Source organism: Pipistrellus kuhlii, unplaced genomic scaffold (assembly GCF_014108245.1).
Source record: "Pipistrellus kuhlii isolate mPipKuh1 unplaced genomic scaffold, mPipKuh1.p scaffold_m20_p_14, whole genome shotgun sequence".
NCBI lineage: Eukaryota > Metazoa > Chordata > Mammalia > Chiroptera > Vespertilionidae > Pipistrellus > Pipistrellus kuhlii.
Window position 1 is genome coordinate 27,820,033 of NW_023425449.1, and position 21,701 is coordinate 27,841,733.

At 38.8% G+C, this 21,701-nt stretch overlaps 1 protein-coding gene across 1 annotated transcript in view; it reads left to right on the forward strand.

The window, feature by feature from the left end:
* Positions 1-21,701, forward strand: part of CLVS1 (clavesin 1) — a 126,651-nt gene that overhangs the window by 54,732 nt on the left and 50,218 nt on the right. The window contains exon 3 of the mRNA XM_036437006.2: positions 3-177. Coding sequence (XP_036292899.1) covers positions 3-177 — 175 coding nt within the window. The remainder of the gene's footprint in view (positions 1-2; positions 178-21,701) is intronic.

The window sequence follows — 21,701 nt, forward strand, 5'->3', positions numbered from 1 at the left end:
AGGAACTCCTTCACAGACATCCTGCGGGCCATCCTGCTGTCCCTGGAAGTCCTCATTGAAGACCCGGAGCTTCAGATCAACGGGTTCCTTTTAATCATAGACTGGAGCAATTTCTCCTTCAAACAAGCCTCCAAGCTGACACCGTCCATCCTCAGACTGGCCATCGAAGGGCTGCAGGTATGTGCAATGAAGGGACACCATGAGACCGTGTGTGACAACATACTGTTTTCTTACTGCAATCCAAGTAATATTTGTCTTTTCGAGCGGCAAAAGAAAACAGAGTTCACCCGTGATATTCTGTGTTTTTACCTCAGCCTGAATTTACATGTTTGGGGTTTGTTTTGTTTTGTTTTTTTAAATTAGACTTCATTTTCATTAATAACTCTAAATTACTGTTACCAAAGGCACAAATTACCTACTGCAGCAATTATGAATAAAGCTCAGGGATATTTAGCCTAATTCACCTGAGAGTTTACAAAAATTAAAGCTAGAAAATATCTGCTTTATGAGCATGTCCTATATAGAGGTGGCATGGGAGCTTTCCAGGGTTTCTAGAAGGAGCTTTGTACCCTAGAAAGACCCCTGTGGATGCTGCCTTCTCAGGATGCAATGTGCAGCAGTGTTTGTACTAAAGTAGATCCCTTCCGTGCAAACAGGGGAAGCCATGAAACTCTACCTCCTGTGTATGAGGACTCGGCAGACCTTCCCGGAAGGGTTTTCTGTGCCGTGTGAAGGCTAGGGCAGGCCATCTCTGGGCTCCCTTGTACTTTTAAGGACCAGTGAGTATGAAAAGTGTTACCAAACTCAGGTCATGCTGCTTAGCTTCTTGGTGACACATGATTGTAGTTCAAAAACCAAGGTACAGTTCAAGGAGATTCCGAATCAGCACAAATAAAACTCATGTCCCTTCTTAATCCTGTGGTAAGATTGACTCAGCGGGCTGATCCTCCTTCCCAATGAGCAGCAGTTATATGCATATATGTAGATAGCGCACTGTTTGCTAATTCTCAGATAAAGCAGCCATTGCTCATGCACTTCATAGTGAGGGACTAGATAACGCATAGAGACAGACAGCAGAGTGGTGATAGCCACAGGGAAAGAGGGGGAAGGGGGAGGGAGGTGTGTAAAAGGGAGATAAATGGAGATGGAAAGAGATGTTGCTTTGGGCAATGGGTGTCAGATGCAGTGTGCAGATGATGTTTTGTTGAGTTGTACACTTGAAACCTGCATGGTTTTAGGAACCAATGCCAATAAATTCAATTTAAAAAAATTTCAATCATTATTCCAGTTTCTCTAGGTGCTTTGGTTTTACTTCTAGGAATGAAATATTATGCTCCTAAGTCTCCAACTGAATCCTGAACGTGCAGATGGTGCAAGTTTCAAGTAATGAAAAAAAACAAACAAAAAACAAAAAACGAATTAATAATATATATATTTTTAAATTTAAGGCTAAAAATCTCATTTCACTCACCCATCCTACTCTAGTGTGAGGAGTAATAAGAGGGTCTGTTTCCTAAACTGGGCCTCATACCTATTTGACCCCAGTATATACCTGGTGGGCCTCTGATAAACATGTGTCTATGGAATGGACCTTATTTAATTGAATGGTTTCCTACTCCGTGGGGAAGGGAGCAGGCATTTTGGAAGAGGAGGGACAGCTCCCCACTGTCCCAGGAGTCGCCGTTGTCCTGGGTGGCCACGTCATGCAGTGTATTGGGAGCACATTTTAAAAGTTGCTTTTGCATTTCTGGGCTCCATGGAGCCCCTGCCTTCCCCTAAACTCCCAGTCACTGTCTCGTATATCTCTACTGTCAATCACTTTCTCTTTACTCTTTACTCCTGCTCCCCCACCTCCTCTCATCTAAGCTTCTGAACATGTGACCCCTCTCCCTAAAGCTTTTATCAAAGGGAGTTTTAAAGAAGGCTGCAAGGTTTATTTCATGCCCTATAATTATGCTGACCCTATTTCCAGGATTTGCTGTGGTAGTTGTAGTACAAGCTTCATTTAATTCATTACATGTGTAAGTCTCTGTGATTCAGGTTCTCTGTATTTGTAACATTTTTTTCTCAGAAATCAAGGAGGAAAATGCCCTTTCTCCAACCTAGTGTTCTAGTTTTCCTTTTGGAAAAAAAAATGTCTGGATTATATAATATGTCCCTTGCCAACTTCACTAGGCTGATGTGGGGCTTACTGAGTTAGTGCATGTGAATGTGTTTTAAAAGGTAAGACTACACCTAGGCTTATAAATTATTTTTACAAGAAATGCTAGGTGACCTTTGGTGGGGCAAGGTAGGTCCTATCTGAGCCTTCAGTTCTCATATAGCAGGATCTGGGATGAACCCTGCAATGTCCTATAGCTCTAGTTAGGGAGTAGCCTCTACTGGGAGAAGGGAGATGGATGAGGCCAGGGTCATAGTGAATAAAATGAGTACCCTTCCAGCATCTCACATAGCATGACATTGTGTGGCCCCTTTATTCCCTTTTATAAAGCCAGGTCCATTCACCTTGACTGTGGGAAAGACCAGGCCATCCTGGAGTCAGGCTGTCTGCATGGGGATGCAGCTTTTTCTGTGAACTCTGCCTGCCCAAGCCTGAAAACCTGGGAACACTTAGGAGGTTCAGTTCCTTCCGCCAGGAGAAATAACCAGTGGTCACAGGGGGCGCAGACCTAGGCACCGTTCCTCCAGTGAGGATGGGACTCCCTTTAACATTTAGCTTGTTGTCTTGGCAACTGTGAAAAAGCTCTCAGGGTCACTGCTGTGAGTAGTCAGCTCTGCTCAGCCACTGACAACTTCTCACACTAGACTATCTTCTCTTGGGCCTTGGGGACATTCAGACATCATGGTCACCCCATCCACTGGCTCACTCAGTGAACGTTCTTCATGGCCGGGATAATTTTCATCCCTAGTGTAGCCATGAACCACTTTTGACATCTCAAACAAGCAATAACTGGCACTAAGAAAAATGTATGCCTTTGGTCACACTGTCGTACAAGGAGAGTTCCTTCCAGGCCTCCATGTGTCAGACATGAAGATTCAAGATACATTTTCCAACACCAGCATGGGTGAAGGCATAGCCAGGTGGAGAAAGGGAAAGCTGTATAAAGCCAGTGTCAGCCGGAGAAGAGAAGCCACCACTCTTCCTTCCTCCTCTGCATCTTCAGAAGGACCAGAGGAGGTCAGGGTGTCTGCTAGGCACACGGGAGATTATGAGACAGGGAGATCCTATGCTCCAGTGTAGGAATCTTGCTCTGTCTGCTGTCCTGCATTTGTAGGGTAGATGTAAGTAGCCTTGTTAGGAGAAATAACCAGATCACTTTGGGGCTAGGCTATCTGGTTGAAGTTTCAGCTGTTTATCAGAGTTGTTTAGGATTACCTGCTGCTCAACTCTTAAAGAATTTGGGACCCTATAATATAACAACTTCTCCAATAATTAATACAATTCTTCCTGCAGAGAGTACGGGGTGGGGAACCACTGTTCAGACAGTGATACATTAGAGTCATTTTTTTTTTAAAAGTCATTCTTGCACCCTGCATTACAACCTTGTTCCAGAACTCATAGTTTTAGCCCTGTGGTCTCCATTCCTAGTTATGGATAAGATAGTCATTCCATGAGACATTCAGTTACTAATTGTTATAAGTTGGCTTCTCCAGGATGTATATTCTGACACAGAGATCAACATTTAAGAAATTTATTAGGGGGTGCTCTTGGGGTCAACATTTGTAGAAAAAGAAGCCATGGAAGAATGTTTGGCAGCAGGAGAAGTTAAGCTGAGGTTCGGTCATTTCCAATGAAAGCTTCAGGCATTGTGAAGCTGAGATGATCTTTCAGAATTGTCCCTCATTGGGATCAAAGGGACTGGGCCTTATATTGCCACATTGTTCAGTCATTGTGTGCAGGCTGCCCTGGGAAGTGGTTGTGAGCTTGGGTAATGTGGCTCTCTTCAGTTTGAGTCCCCAGAGGGCACTGTTATCTAAGAACTTTCTACTGGTAGCACCTCTAGTCTCCACAGAATACATTTTTGGTTCTGAAGGAGGTCTGACTACATGTGGAATATTTACTGTAATAAGTAATAGATATCTGGAATATCTCTGTAATGTAAAGAATAAGGATGTTCAATTTTCTTTTCTTGGCTACAAACAATGTGCCCCAAAGTGAAGGTGATACTAGGTAATATAGAACTGATGGGCACTGGGATAGCAAGTTGTTGACAGTCTTCTAATTAGGTCTACCAGTTGTTTTTCTGTGCTTCACGAGACAATTATATGGATTCAATTGATATTTGATAAAGGAGCAAAAGCAATACTATGGAGCAAAGATAGTATTTTCAACAAATGGTGCAGGAACAATGGATCTAGACATAGACCTTATGCCCTTCACAAAAATTAACTCAAAATGGGTCACAGACCTAAATGTAAAATGCAAAACTATAAAACTTTTAGAAGATAACATAGTAGAAAACCTATGTGACCTTGGACATGATGATGACTTTTTAAATACAATACCAAAGGCAGAATCCATGAAAGAAATAATTGATAAGCTGGACTTCATTAAAATTAAAAATCTCTGCTCTGCAAAAGACAATGTCAAGAGAATGAGTAAAAAAAGCCACTGACTGGGAGAAAATATTTACAAAAGACACATCTAATAAAGGACTATTATCCAAAATATACAAAGATCTCTTAAAAAGTCAACAGTAAAAAAAACATAACAAATAGTCAAATGTTTAAAATTGACTTGAACAGATGTCTTGCCAAAGATGGCAACTAAGAATAGAAGATGGTACTTATTATGTGTCATCAGGGAAATGCAAATTAAAACAATGAAATATTACTACCCACCTGAATGGCCAACATCTGGAACACTGACAATCCCAAATCCTGGCAAGGATGTAGAGTAACAGGAACTCACATTCGCTGTTGGTGAGAATGCAAAATGTACAGAAACTTTGAAAGTCAGTTTGGCAGCATCTTAGCAAACAGATTCTGCAATCTTGCTCGTTGGTATTTACCTAGAGGAGCTGAAGACTCATGTGCACATGAATGTTTATAGCAGTTTTATTTATAATTGCCCACAGTTTGAAGCAGCCAAAGCATCTTTCAGTAGGTGAATAGATAAACTATGGTACATCCAGGCAATGGAATATTCCTCAGATCTGAGAAGAAAGGAGCTATCAAACCATGCAAAGACATAGAGGCATGCATCTTAAATGCAAATTACTAAGTGAAGGAAGCCAATCCGAAAAGACTATGTTGTGTATAATTCCAGCTAGATAACATTTAGAGATAAAAAGATGAGTGGTTGCCAGGGACTGAGAGTGGGGCCAGGAGGGATGACTAGGTGCAGCTCAGAGGATGTGTGATACAGTAATGATGGATGCATGTCATTATACATTTGCCTAAACCCATAGAATGTACAGCATCAAGAGTAAACCTTAATGTAAATGATGGCTTTTGGGTGATGATGATGTGTCAATGCAGGTTCATCAGTTGTAACAAATGTACCCCTCCGTGGGGGATGTTGCTAATGAGGGAAGCAATACATGTGTGGGAAAAGGGGATTTATGGGAAAACTTTGTACCTTTTTCTTAATTTTGCTATGAACCTAAAACTGCTGAAAATATTATCTTAAATTTTTAATAGGCAATTATACTGCCTCTGACAACAATTATTTTTTTTAAAAAGGATGTGCATAGGACTTTGGTTATGTGCTTCACAGGCTGAATGAATGAGATATAAGAGTAATCATACAGAAGACTGCTCCTTAGTGGATCATCAGATTTTTATATCAAAAGATGCCAGTACAGCTCATCATGAAATTCTAATATTCCTTCTTTCAGAGAAATGCTTTGAGGAAATGTCATTGTTTAGAATATTAAGTTGCCCCAGTTACATGAATATTCTATGAATATTAGTTCAAAGAATTCTAGTTAAAAATGAATTTTGAGAATGCCTAGAAGTCATTTTCTCTTCCTCTGCCATTTGATCTCTTAAATGTGGTCAATAATGCCTAAAAGAGCTGTTGTATCTCTTCATTACAACTTGTTAAATTTTAATCAAACTCCAAGTAATATTTATGCCACCAATTTAATACAGCACAGCATTAGTCTCAATTCTGCTGGGGAATTCTGGCAGAATGAGCAACGCAACAAAGTCTTGCTCTTGAGTTTTGTAATGTTTCCAAAATCAATTTGGGGAATTATTTCGTGTAAATCATTGCAGCCCAACCATTACAACCAACACACAGCATTTATCAGTGTTCAGCCAGCCCAGATACATTATTACAGAGATTGCTGTGCTGAAATGGTTTATTTAACAAGAGGTATAGCCTTGTACCCTGTAAGTTTTTTGTTGTTGTTGTTTTTTTTTGTTTGTTTGTTTGTTTTTTACAAAATATTGTGCTCCTTTTAGGGCCAAGACATTTGTTAAGGGTGTAGAGCAACTTGCTTTTCACTCACCAGAGGAGATCTAAGCAGTGATTTCCCCCCTCATTTCTGCGCTCATGTTATTTTCTCTGGCCAATCACTTTGTCAACTCATTGTTTTCATTCAAGGTTGACTGCATGACCATTTTTGTTGTTGTCAAGGATAGTTTTATAATATTTATATCAACTTTGATTCAACGGCTTTGAGCCAGGTTGGTGGGAAGGGCAGTCCATTGCTTTTCCAACTCTTAACCTGGGGGTTGGAAGAGGTTGGGAGCAATGTTTAGAGGCTCAGCTAGCTGTGAACCATCCATCTTTCAAGTGTCCCTTTTTATTACATCCATTTAGACCCTGTCTATTCTCTCTAGCCTCCTTCATATATCCTAATTTTCAACCTTTTCCCAAAACATATGATATGTTCACTCGCCCTTTGGGAATTCGAAGTGCCATATACACTAAAAAGATCAGAACAGTAAAAAGTCTGTAAGTCAGTGGGCAGCATGACAGTTCCTGAGTATAAAGAGATCTAGTGATTAGGCATTTGAAAAGGCAGGCTGGGTAGATGTCTGTCAAGTTAGTAGTAGTACATTCTCACCAAATCAACAGTCCATAACTCAGACAGGCAGACATACTGACTCCCAGTGTATTCACTCACTCAACATAAAATGTGGGTCAGAGATTCTTCTAAACAGGATTATAGCAGAGAACAAAGCCAAACCTTGCTTTCTGAAACTTACATTCCAGAATTTTATTAGGCTTAGAGTAGTCCACAAACCAGCAATATCAGCATCGCCAGAAGCTGGTTAGAAATGCAGAATCGCAGGGCCTACTTCATACCTACTGAATCAGGACCCATATTTCAAGCTTTCCAAGTAATCTGTATGCACGTTGAAGTTGCAGAAGCATGGCTCTAACAAATGCTGTTACATTCTAACCTCAAGTGCATCAGAGTCCTCTGGAGGGCTGGTTACAACCCACACCCAGAATTACTGATTCTGAAATCTGGACCAGAGGCCATGAGTTTACCTTTCAAAAATGTTCCCAGGTGCTACTTGGTTCTGCTGGTACAACTACACTAGCGTGGGTGGCAGCAGAGTCCAAATATTTGTGGTTCAATCCTGGTTCTGCCAATTAGAGTCCTCAGAAAGTCATTTAATTCTCTAGGCTTCAGTTTTGTCATCTGTAAATTTGTATTGTCATAACAGTACTGCCTTAGAGGTTTGTGGTGAAAATTAAATAGTACATGAAATCTGCTGGATCCATAGTCGGTGCTCACTGACTGACAGAGCATTAGCGAAAGAATGAAAAGGCCAGGACGTATCCATGGGCTCCTGTGGCTCTCATGCATGGACTTAAGTGAAATTGCTCTCCTGTGCCCCAGTTCTGCAGGTTTGGATCCTTGAAAATTAGATCTTGCTGTCTATTCACTGGCCTTGAAGAAGGGAGTGCTCTCTCCCCACACATCTTAGTTAATGACTTGGGGGTGGATTGGTGTCACCTGCCCATGCTGTGGCACTAGAGATGCCCTTTCTTTCTATTTCATGGGGTGTGATCCTTCTAATTATCACCCAATAGTCTGCCCACAACACCTTTGCAGTTTGGTGATTAATGGGGCCCAAATTCACCGTTTTCATCCTGTAGGACTCTTTTTAGCAGTAACATTTGCAGTGTGTTTTTTTTTTTTTTCCCCTTACAATTTTCATGTATTAACAAATATAAAATAGGAACAGATGAAAAGAAAAAAAATATATTTGTATTTTGCCAGGAAGATTCTTGTATTTTCTAAGCACCCCAGGTATACTTGAAGAACATTTTCCCTCTAGACAAACTATTTTTTACCTTCTCAAGCCACAAAGCTGTAATTCTGAATTTGCAATCATGCAGCATGTTATTATGGAAATAGTAAAGGAATAAAATCTCTCCTTTAATGCTCTACATTGTTAAGTATCAATTAAACTCAGGAAACTAATTAGAGCTAATGACACTCTGGTGATCCTGATGGCAGACAGTATGGCCCATTTAAAACAGTTCCAATTAAGTAGGTCTATCTCCAGCATACTTTTGATAAATAGTTTCCCTGGACTCCTGTGCATTATAGACCTAGCCAATGCTTTGGTTCATCCATTCAAGTAACAGGTCCTAAGCTTTTCCTTTAAGTTAGTCACAAACATAAACAGATGCAGCCCCTGCTCTCAAGTGGTCATGGTCAAGAGCAAAGGCAGACCTATGATAAGAATGAGGTACCCCATGCAGAAAGAGAGAGAGGCATCAGGTTCATAAAAATCCCAATCTAGGCGAGAATTGTTAGGAATGGCATCCTGAGCAAGATCATACCTGATCATACCAGATTCATGCAGAATAGCCAAGTGAAAACAGGGTGAGAGAAATGTCAGGAAGAGAATGTAATATGGGCAAAAACACAGAGGTAAAGCCTAGGTCCATGAGAGGGATGAATTCATTTTATATTTGTGGAGTGCATAAGGGCTAGGTAAGAAGCTAGTGTGTCCCTGTGTCATGGAAGGAGTGTGGTCTTTTCCTGCAGACATTGAAAGCCACTGAACATATTGAGGCAGAATGGCAACACAGATTTATGTTTCACATGGGATTAATTTGGTGAGTGTGAGTAGGGAAAACTCAAAGTCAGGGGAGCCAATTAAAAGACAACTGCAATAATTCAAGTGAAGAACTTGCATGCATATATGCATTACCCAAGGACACAGGCAATAGTGTGGTGAAGGCTTGGGCAGGAGGGTATTGGGTGGAGGGAGTTAATTTGGGGGGAGAGATAGATTAAAAAATAATTAATGAGTCTAAACTAGAAGTGATAGAGGGATTTAATAACTATATAGGCAGAAAAATAAGTCAATACTTTGTTCTTGCACACTTGGGAGAGGGAAGTGATGGAGGAGGAGTCAAAGAAGAAGCTGAGGTGGGCAGCTGGGATGAGGATGGGTCTTGGTGATGAGATGGTGCAGTGGGGAGCAGGCAGGTATGGGGAGATAATGAACATTGTGAGTGTTGGACATGGTGAGTTTAAGATTCTGTGGTATATTTTAGTTGTTTACATTAAGTCTGAGCCAAAGACAGAGGTCTAATGTGGATTTATTGAGTTGGTGGTATTTGAAGTCACAGGAAAAGAGAAAAATGTGGAGTGAGGAAGAATGAGTGTGAAAAGTGAGGAAGTATAAGAAGAATCAGAAGCTTGTCTCCTGACAGAAATTAGCAAGACATGGCTTCCAGGAGGGAAACCGTTGCATTGTCTCAATGGGGATGGCATCTAGAGAACTCTGGTTTGCAGAAGGAGGTGGGGAAAGGGACATCACCAAGAAATATGTTCCACAGACCACAGTGGGTGGGAGGATAAAGGAAACTGGGGGAGAGAGAACAAGATGGTAGTAGAAGAAGTATTTTATCTTACTTCTCCATCACACAAGATTTCCAATGGAGGAATATATTAAGAGCCTTCACACTACTATGAAAGAGCAGTCTTCTTCTTCTTTTTTAGATTTTTAAAATGGATTTTTAGAGATGGAGAAAGGGAGAAGGAGAAAAATATCAATACGAGAGTAGAACACCAATAGGCTGCCTCCTACATTCCCCCTACTGGGGATCAAGCCAACAGCCTGGGCGGGTACCTTGACTAGGAATTGAACTATGACCTCCTGGTTCATAGGTCAACACTCAACCGCTGAGTCACACCAGCCCAGGCATATCGTGTCTTATTTGATCCCCCCAACAGTAGTGTTAATAAGCAGAGCAGGTGACAAATCATCTGTTCAAAACAAAAACATGAAAAAGACTGAGATGATCATGAAACATTTCAAACGAGGTTTCACTTACCTTGGAGGCCAGCTAAGGACCCAAAACATTTTGTTGTGTCTCACCAAGAGAGAAGGTGGACTTTGTGAGAATAAATAGGTGATAAAATAATCTCCTTTTCACCAAAGGAAAGCATTTGTTGCTAAGAAACCAATAAGAATTGTTAACCTCTTTTAGTCCAAAGAAAAAATTTCAAAGTGTGGTTTTATATTTTTATATTTAGAAGGACCTAATTTTAACATAAAAACCTTTTTTACTGAAGTGTGATATGCATTCAGAGAATGACCCAAATCATAAGTGTGCAGCCAAGTGAATTTTTAGAAAGTAAAAGCAGTTAGGTAACCAAACTCAGATCAAGAGAAAGAACACTACAGTTTACCCAGAGGCCTCTCTTTCTCCCTCCCAGAAACTGACTCCCAAAGTTGCTACTATTCTGACTTGACACACCACTTAGTTTTGCCAGAGGACAGTTTGATTTATGAAAGAAAATGAAGTGACTTATCCCCTGTTCAGATGTCACTGAGTCAATCATTTTTTTGTGGTATAACACTTGTTTTACTACCTGTTCAAAGTCCTAAAAAACAATTACTGTCTATATTTGGCATTTATGAAATACAATTATTATTAGAATATATTGAAGCTAGGAGATGCAGTAGTACATTGTCTTTGAGGAATTTAATTATTCCCCAATTGTATTGCCTAGAATAGAGAACATGTGGCATCAATTAAGTGTGACAAAATTGCTGCGTTAAGCTTATATTCTTTATTCTTAAGAGAATCCCTCAAACTTTCCCTGAGAGCCCATTTATTCTCACTTGACACATAATTTGTGTTGATTTAATCAGGTAGTTTCCAAGCTCACCACATATTAAAAGTCTGTAAGGAGAATAAGGTGCAGGGGCTAACCCACCTTTGCATATAAACTACATGAAGACATAATGGCTGTTGGAAAGGGAGGAAACAACACATGATAACTTACACCCCTGAAACTAGGAAGTAGCATGAGTGAGTCCAATTAGCATAGAGGTGACTGTACCAACACTCTGAGAGCATCACTCACCAACGAGCCAGCTGTGATGTGCATAGCTGGGACCCTGAGCTCTGGGGAAGAGCCTCAGTCACATTCAGTAGGCATTATAGTAGAGTTTCATCAAAAATAGTTATTCTGCGATATAGAAATTTTTACAGCATAGGAGACAAATTCTTAGTCACCTGTGTAACTTAGGAATCCCAGAAATTACTAATTATTTGAGTTCTGCAGATGTTTTATTAAATCACGGAGTTTCCACATTGCCAAGACAGAGCTCTTCAAAGTCTTTTAGGTTTTCTGACATGAAAGAGCAGTAGATGCTCTAAGAATCCCTAGGTATTGAAATCTGTAACATTCTCTAACCTTAATTTCCAACATTTTTTCATAATTTGCTTATATAATGAGTAGTGTTTAATTTTGATATTCCTATTTAAAGCAGTTTAAAAAGTTTTTAAGATCAAGTTTGTTGAATTACATTTTTCTAAGACTTAAAAACTTTTTCTCCTGAAAATAGTATATAAAATTCATGAGTATATTTTTCTAGACTTGAATTGTTTTTAATTTAATAAAATTTACATTTGAAAAAATGTGAGGAAGGGATCAAACTTAATTTTTCTTTTTGTATTTTAACTAGTCCTAGTACCATTTTAGAAGGTAGATAAATCAGTGCAGAATAAATATTAAGTTGAGTTGTGACAGAGTTAGTTAGTCATTGAATGCTTTCTGTAAGAAATTGATGCCAATTTTTTTATTAGTGCAAAGTATTCAGCAGCACTTTTCTTCAAAATAAAATAATGAATTAAAATTTCCCACAATGCTCTTTTTTTTTGGCACGAAATTTTACATTTTTAAATGTAAAAATATCTATGATATTAAACCCTTCAGCAAATTTGACATATGAAGTTTTTAAACTTGTCAATACAATAAAATAGCATATATATCAGATCACATGTATATCAACATATATGTAACTCCATCTATTGAAAAAAATCCGCAATATTAACCGGTACACCTAGTAACTTGGTATTTCTTTGGGGCTACATGAGAGGAAAGGAAAAAGGAGATGGGTTCAGCCAGGTACAGGACAGTTATTGAGCACAAAAGCTGGACTGAAGAGCTTGGAAAACATCTTTGACTACTAAGGAATTCTAAAATACATACTTATAAAGACAACTTCTCCTGCTTGAATAATAATCCAGTACAATTTAGTTATAGAAGATATTTAATGGAGGTTATTAACAATGTGGAAAAAAATTTAAAAGATTAGGCTAATGCCAGCTCAATTGGAATGCCATTAATTGAAAGGAATAATCCCTAATGCCTTAATCTGTAGACTCATTAAGGATTTGAAAGAAATTATGAATGACTTGTTCCATTAACTAAATGAGGTTTTAATTAAAATCTTCTTGAAAAAACAAGAGTACAGGGCAACATTAAAGTGGATTTTAAGACATTGGAAGGGCAAACTTGGTTCTGAAAGAGATTTAGAAAAGAGAGAAACTGATTCTAAAGTTATAAAAGAAATGGTATCTTGATAGACCTACGCCAGAGAACATTCTGAAATACTTCTCTCAGGTCAGAGCATGTTCTTTGTTGAGTACTTTGGCACAAAGTTCAATTTCTTTATTGTTCTTGTGTGTTTTTCCTTAATATTCACAATTCTTTAAAAAGTGGGTGACTTATTACAACACTTTCCATAAGAAAGTTGGCTGCATATAGTAAGTTTGTTAACTCCAAGAATAGTAGATACAGAGAAAAGAATCAACTCTAAGCATAAACCTAACATTCAATATTTATGAGCTACCATAAGCTGCCCAACTATACTCATCTGTGTTTATTTATCAGTGCTGCCCAATGCTAAATTTTAGATTTAAAAGAGAACTTGGGGATGGTATAAATCAGTGGATATCAAACTTTAGCATGTATCAGATCCATAGGGAAAATTTAAACATTAAGAAGATTGCTGAGCCCATCCACATAGTTTCTGACTCCACAGGTCAGGATGGGATCTCAGGATTTGTATTTCAATCACGTTCCCAAATAATGCTGATGTTGCTGATCCAGGAACTCCTCTTTGAGAATCACTCATTACTAGAGCACCTTCCTGTATAAATAGTAAATCAAGAATCAAAATGATTTGCTTGATGTCATAAAACTAGTGAGGCATACAATTAGATACTTCATTGTAAACTTCAGGGGCATGTTTTAAGATTAGATTTTTATAACTCTAAACCTGCATATAAACACCATAAAGGTAAATTAAATGTTCTAGTGCCTGTGGGATATAAATGGGGGAAGGAGGAGAGAATGAATAAAAAAAAGACATGAACAAAAAATAAAATGTTGGAATCTAGGGTTTCCACAGAACTTGTCTCAATCCCTGGAAATAATGCTCTCTGTGACTTGTCTCAGTTGCTTTAATGTCCTATGAATAATGCTTCCTAAGGACCCTCATCCCTCATCTCTGCCACCCCTCACTCTACCACCAGTTATTTTACAGTCTATTTAACTAAAAAACATGTTAGAATATATATTAAGTAATCAACCATGTCCATCTATAAAAGAAGTAAATGTTGTAGCCTGTGATCACAACAAAACCAAGTTTCATCAAATTGTCCATTCTCATACATGAGACTGAGTAAGACATCAAAGAACAGCAATAACTAAATGTCAAAATGGGCAGTACAGACAGTAGCTGTTCAGTGAAGGGAAAGACTCATTCAGTGAACAATTATTGACCATGTGCTAGCAATATGCCAGGTGCGTATGCAATGTTAAATAACTCAGAATCTGTGTGCTCAAAAAAATGTATAGTCTACTAAAGAAGTAGTGCAAATTAACATATAACTTATTCAGAAAATACTATTAAACCCCATCATAGATAGCATCCTAGGGGTGCTCATGACACAGTAATGAATTAAAAAGACTAAAATATCTGCCCAGATAGAGGTGAGAGGTAGGTGATGAATTATATAGTGTGTTAAAAAATAAGTACTATGGAAAAGAAAAAAAAAAAACAGATTAGGGCGATTAGGGCGATCAGGGCAACAACCATGAGAATGGGTTGCACTTTAAAGAAGAGTTATTATTGTCAAATTGATGGTTGCCAGATGGGAGAGAATTTGGGGGCTGAGTAAAAAATAAGTGAAGGGATTAAGAAGTACAAATTGCCAGTTATGAAAATAGTCATGGGGATGTAAAGTACAGACTAGGGGATATAGTCAATAATATTGCAATAACTATGTACAGTGACAGATGGGTACTAGATTTATCAAGGTGACAATTTCACAATTTATCTAAATGTCTAATCGCTGTGTTGTAGATCTAAAACTAATATGATTTTGTATGTCAACAGTAAGTGAAAAATAACAAATAATGTAGAGTTGTTGTGATTAACTTTATTGAGAAGGTGACATTGGATCGAAAATTTAAAGGAGGTGAGGTTGTTGACCATACAGCTATTGAGGGAAGATGAAGGGAACATTTAAGCCAATGTCCTGAGGTGAGAATGTGCTGGGAATATTCTAGTTCTGAAGTTAAGTGACTGGGAGCAGTTATAGGAGATGAGGTCAGAGAAGTCAGAGTGTTCTGCTGGGCCTTGGATAGAGGTTGGTCTTAGTAAATGGAGAACAATTGGAGGGCTTTGAGCAGAAGAGTGGTGCAATTAAATTTACATTTTAAACAGATTCCTCTGGCTGCTTGTGGAAGAATAGAGTTGAGATACTATTAAGAGCAGATACAGACAAACCATTAGGAGACCACTGGCATAATTTAGACTTGAGATTATTCTCGTGGCTGAGATCAGAGTGGAAACAGTGCAGGTGCTGAGACGATACCAGATTCTGAATATATCTAAGGTTAGAGTCAGCTCTGGATATGCGATTTTTGAAACAGAGAAGAATCAAAGACAAATTCAGGATTTTTGTAGGAGAATGGGGAAGGATGGGGAGGAAGTAAAAGACTATATCAAATCAATTGGTAATGGGGTCGGGAAATCAGGAATTCAGTTTTGCACATTGGAAATGTAAAATCTTACAAGGGGCACTATCACCTCGGCAGCTGAATATATAAATACAGAAGCCAAGGTTAGTACAAGATTCTATGGGAACATGTGGGAATGGCACTCACAGACGTTTCCTGAAGAAATGACAAATGCTACCCATCGGAAGGAAGCCGATATGATCAGGCAAACTTCTGGAAGTGGAGTGCTCATTAAGCAACAGGAAAATGTGGCTATGGATAGAGTAATAAGAGACTTCCAGACATAGGCAACATCTAAGCAAAACCTTTGGAGCAGCAACAACCATGGGGAGAGTGGGAGAGTGAGCAGGGCTGAGGAGTCCTTACTTGAAATACCAGGGCATAAACATGGACCCATGACTTGGGACCAGATTTGGAGGCCCCTTGAAGAGTAGGCGCCTTCCCTAGCAACCATCCTGGCCCTGGGTCAGGTCCAGGCTCCCTCCCAAACCTTCCATAGCCAGTGTTCACACTTCACTCTCAGCGCCCTCCCAAGGTTTTCTGAGAGTCCATTTACTTCTCTTTCAGCCTTCTTCAATTATACATTCTTTGGGAGCAAAGACCTTATATTTTGATTTTTCAAAAATTTACCATAGTGATTCATCAGTGAGATTTTAATAAATATTTGTTTGAAGTATAAATTCTATTTGATGCACACACACCTCCTGTTTACATTTTCATCTCAGTGCCTATAGGGGTTTTTAATTAAAAGAATACTCTTTATGGAACAGGGAAAACTCCATTATAATGAGCCTCACTTATAAGAGCACACTAGAAAGATTGCAGAGAACAGGATTTTTCAAAAATAGCAACTACCAAGTGACAGAGATCACAATACCCCTCAAGCTACTGAGAAACGTTTGGAAACTTGACGGTAGAGAGCAGATCAGTTGGTTATGAATTAATTAGGGAAAAATGGCTGGTGGCTCTGCAGCAAGAGCGTTTGTCTGAGCTAGTTGCATACCTTATTTGGATGGAAGAACTAACGTGCTCATTTAGGTAATAAGAACTTTGGCATTTGATACTTATCCCTTCAGAGACCTGTCAGCAGAGCCTTGGGTTCAGCCTACCCACAAGATCCCCTGAGATGACAGCCAGCCTTTGAAGGGGAGGAGATTCAATGTCAAGCTCAATTACTAGGTTAAAGCATAGGGCGGACAGCCATATGTGGCTTAAAACTAACCAGTTGTCACTGACCCAGGCCTTGGCCCCCAGAACCACATCGAGGCTCTGCTCTACATGAGCTAAAGGGAAATGGCTGCTGCTTTCATTGCCGACTGGGTTTGACTGTTACAAAGAACTCTGTAGGGTCAGTAAATACATGCACTGATTCCTTTTCAAATATTTCTGTGTTAATTACTGTACTAGCCATGGCTCTTGCCCTGACTCTTCTGACTTGAAAATGCTATTGCTTGTTTTTCTTGAAATGACAGGCTCACTTTGTTCATTTTGGAGAAAGCATCTGCCAGAAACCCAAATCTGAATACCCATGTTTGCCTCTCAGGCATTCATGTAAGAAGCAGCTAGTGCAATCCCAAGTCAAACAATGGCACATGGACATTTCCTCAAGGCACCGGGTCATACCTCAGTGCGCAACAGAGCACTCGCGTGTACTTCCCATTTCCCCACACAGAATATTAAAACGCTATGGATTTAAGACTCAAGATTTAATAACTTTACTGATCAAAGTTGAACCAACATAATTTTTATTCCTGGGGCCTGGTAGTGTGGGAGTCAATGAGTTCTCATATACTTTGTTGCCACTGTCTTTGTTCATGTTGCGTGTTTGGTGCAAATAATAACACAGTGCAAAAGGCAAACAATCTTATTATTATTATGAAATAATTTTTTTGACCTTGTGGTCAACAAAAAAAGATCTCAGGGATCCCTACAGGATGGTGGACTACAACTTAAGAACTGCTACTGTATATAAATCCTTTCATTACCTTGAAATCATTGTGTCAAAGTCTACACATGTTTTAAGGTGTCTGATACACATTAACACTTTGCCATTCAGACATGACACACCTATTTGTACTTCCCTCTGTAACGTATTTTACCAAGCACAGTCTCTACAGAATTCAAGCTCCTCATTATGTCCTGTTTATAGATAAGATAGAGTCCAAATTGTAATTCATGGTTCTGTCTTCTCTAAAAGGGAGAGAGTAATTTCTCTTCAATTTCTGTCTCTTCTCTTAACTCACATATGTCAGCCACTCAAAATATGTGAACTCCAAACTATCATCCAAAAAAATATCTGTCACACCAGATTCTTAAATTTAGAGAAGGAAAGAAATAGTGTTGAAGACAAATGCATGTCCATTATTTTCCCTTCTCTGTGCTGCAAGAAACTTCTTCTTTCCTCCCTCCTTCCCTCCCTCCCTTCTTCCTTCCTTCCCTCCTTCCTTCCTTCTTTCCTTCCTTCTTTCCTTCCTTCCTTCCTTCTTTTTTTTTTATTAATTCACTACACAAAGACCACTAATCAGTTAATTCCTCTGATCTAAAATGTTATTGTTAGGCATCTGTTCATTATAATAAACTTCCAAGGCAAAAATAATTCATGATAATCACCAGAATGGAAGAGAACTTAACACAATTCCTGATTAAACTGTCATAACCCCAGGAAGTCTGGCATACAATTCCTTATAGATAAAATCATCTTAATCAAGAATTCACCAAATGACAAGATTCTGCAGTGTTAAGGAGTTTATAATCTATTGAACCTTATTATTAGTGATAAATACAGAATAAGATTTATCTTGGACTCACGTCAAATGGATTTTGCTCCCCAAGGGACCATATCACAATGGAGACTACACCACAAACTCTATCCCTTTGTTCTTTAAAGCCAGAGTGATTAGCAGAGAACATTTGGTTGGTCCCAGCACACAAAGAATACCCAGGACCCTGTCTAGATTGTGTCTAGACACACAGTAGATGTTCATTCCCCTTTCTGAAACCTGGCTCACCATCTCTAATTTTGCCTCATCAGAAAAGGACATACATTTGAGAAGAAAAAATGCTCTTTCTAAAAAGAGGTGTGAGCCTCATGGAAAAAGCACAGATTTTATTTATATTTTTAAGTCTATGTCTGTAGAATTATTAATACTCTAAATGTAGCCTTGTGGTTAGGATTTACTAAAACAACACGCCAGTAATCTCTAGTTGTTTATACAATTTGGGAAAAAATCTTTTTAACACAAGATGGCAGTAAAAATTAGAATAAAACACCTAAAAACATTACATTGTTGATGCTAAAGAATTTTGTGCAATTGATTTTTAAACCAGTTTTGGAGGAAAAAGAGATTTAGTCTAGTATAAGTTCCATTGATTCTCAAGAAAGAAATTACATGTATGATGAATAAGTTGTCTTATAGTTAAGTCTTTTAACTTTAACAAGCCTTTTAATGAATATTGGGTCTTCTTAACAATGAAAGAAAATTGTAAAAGAAAGCTGTGCTTCTATTCAGAATTTCAGGCATCTTAGTAATTGTCCTAAGTATGATAGAAGAGAGTGATCACTGAACAACCAAGGATCAAAGCCAGTGTCTTTTCTTTACCAGATTGAGTGCTTTCAAAGGGCAAATTTCTAAGGAGAAATTACTTGGATTTATTCATTCATGCATTCATTTGTTAAAAATTTTTCATTTGCTAGGTTTTGTGCATAAAACCCAATGAGACATGGGTTCTAACCTTCCACTTATTCATTCAACAAATACATACTGAGACCTTATTATGGGTCACACAGTGTCCTAGGCACTGAGAATACATAGAAAGGCAGACCAGGTCCCACTTTTCTGTAGTTTCTAGTTTATTGGGTGGTAGAGAGGGAGAGAATAATGAATGATAAGTAAACAAATATGTGAACAAGACCATTTCAGACAATGATTAGTGATCTCAAGAAAATAAGACAAAATTATGTAATTGAATAAGGGGATGGGGAAGCAAGAGAAGAAGTTCATCTCAAGAAATAAAATTTGACCCAGCCGGCATGGCTCAGTGATTGGGCATTGACCTATGAACCATGAATTCACAGTTTGATTCCCTGTCAGGGCACATGCTCAGGTTGTGGGCTTGATCCCCAGTGCAGGAGGCAATCAATGATACTCTCTCATTATTGGTGTTTCTATCTCGCTTTCCCTTTCCTTTTCTCTCTGAAATCAATACAAATAGATTTAAAATTTAGCTTTTTGCAGTGGTCAGCAAACTCATTAGTCAACAGAGCCAAATATCAACAGTACAATGATTGAAAAATTTTTTGAGAGCCAAATTTTTAAAAAATATATATTTTATTGATTTTTTTACAGAGAGGAAGGAAGAGGGATAGAGTCAGAACCATCAATGAGAGAGAAACATTGATCAGCTGCCTCTTGCACACCCCCTACTGGGGATGTACCCACAACCAAGGTACATGCCCTTGACCGCAATCGAACCTGGGACCTTTCAGTCCACAGGCCGACGCTCTATCCACCGAGCCAAACCAATTTCGGCAAGAGCCAAATTTTTAAAACTTAAACTTCTTCTAATGCCATTTCTTCAAAATAGACTCTCCCAGGCCATGGCATTTTGTGGAAGAGCCACACTCAAGGGGCCAAAGAGCTGCATGTGGCTCGAGAGCCGCAGTTTGCTGACCATGGGCTTAGACCATAGAGAAGACAGGTATTCAGCCCAGGGCAGCAGCTTCTAGGCTGAGGATGGAGCATGTGCAAAGAGCTTTAGAAGAAGAGAGTTAAAAAATCAGAATGGAAAGATAGGCAAATGGAAGCTTCTGCCTTCCCCCAGCACCCGTCCTCAGCTCCCCCAGATGGATTCACCTGATGTTACAACCTGATCCACCTCTACTCCACACCAGGAAATTGACTCACTGGGTCAGGGACTGACAAGGCTTCATATGCCTATAGCAAGTTACAGACTTTATTTTATTTCATCTGCATAGTTGGGTTTAGAAATTTTTACATTTTACCTAGAAGCATTAATAAATTAAGCAATGTATTAATCATTTATAACTGAGGAAAATAATCTCTGGCACATACCTGGAACCCTGGTGCTATTGATCTCAGCGAGAGACATTGCCTTTGCCTTCAGCCCTGCTCTGGGGCACATGACAGCTGTTGATCTGCTTGGGTGCTGCTAGCCGGCTGAGAACAGTGGTCTATAGAGGAAAGCTCTCACTCCGTGTGCTCAGAAAAGCTGGCATCTCCGAGACAGATATCCAGAGTTAATGGGGAAATGGTGGTCTCCATGTTGTTGACAGAACACCCCAAATCCTCAAGCCACTCATCAACACAGTTATTTCTCTTCTTCTCCAAGTCAGAGGAAGAAATATGTCAGGCTCAAAAGCCCTAATGGGAACAGGAAAAAAAAGAGAGAGAGAGGAAGAGAGACAGGGTAATTTATCAGAAGCATTTTTGAGTTTTGCTTTGGTTTCCCTAAAGAGGACTTTTTTTGGTTGATAATATTAAAGTCAGACGTATTTCAATATGACTGACATATAATATATATATATATATAAGCTTTTAATAGGTAACCCATTCATATAGCATATAAATCAAAATAATATAAAAAGGTATTCAACAAAATGTTTCTACTTCATTCCTAGCCTTCATTTCCACCGGGGTTAATTTTTTAGTTTTTCTGTGTGTGTATCTTTGTTTCTGTGTAAGAGAAACTTAAGTATGTATTTCTGATTCCTCCTGTTTGTTCAAAGATTCCATATTCTATACAGTGTTATATATTTTGCTTTATTACTTAAAACAGTATGTCTGGGGGATTTCAGCATGTCATGTTAGAGAAAGGAAATCGTGTACCTGCACCTAGAGAACTCCCCCCCTTATTTCTATCACACGCGCATAATATTCCATTACATGGATGCACCACAGTTTGCCTAACACAGTCCTTTATAAATGAATACTTGGTATAACTGTGATCTTTTGCTATTGCAAACCAATGCAACCACTAACAAGTTTCGAATTTGTCATTTTGTACATGTGCAGTTATACCTGGGAGATAAATTCCCAGAAGTAGGCTTTGTGTACACATTAAAAACTATCCATTTTTACTAGCAATTTGGGTAAATATTCAGAAGTATCCCTCCATAGAGATTCATTACCGTATCCACGACCATCAATAACGTATGAGAGGGCCTATCACCCATGGCCGTGCCAGCAGAACGGAGCCACAGACTCGCGGAATAAAAAGTGTTTTTCTCAGTGAAAGCTTCATTTGCATTTCTCTCACTATGACTGAAGTGGAGCATCTCTTCATATGTTTTAATGGAATTTGTATTTCCTTTTCTGTTAATTTCCTGTTCCTACCCTTTTCCAATTTTCTTTTATTGTGTTGTTGGTTATATCAATTTATATTAGAGAGATTAGCTCTTGGTGATACAGTTTGCAAATGTTCCTCATA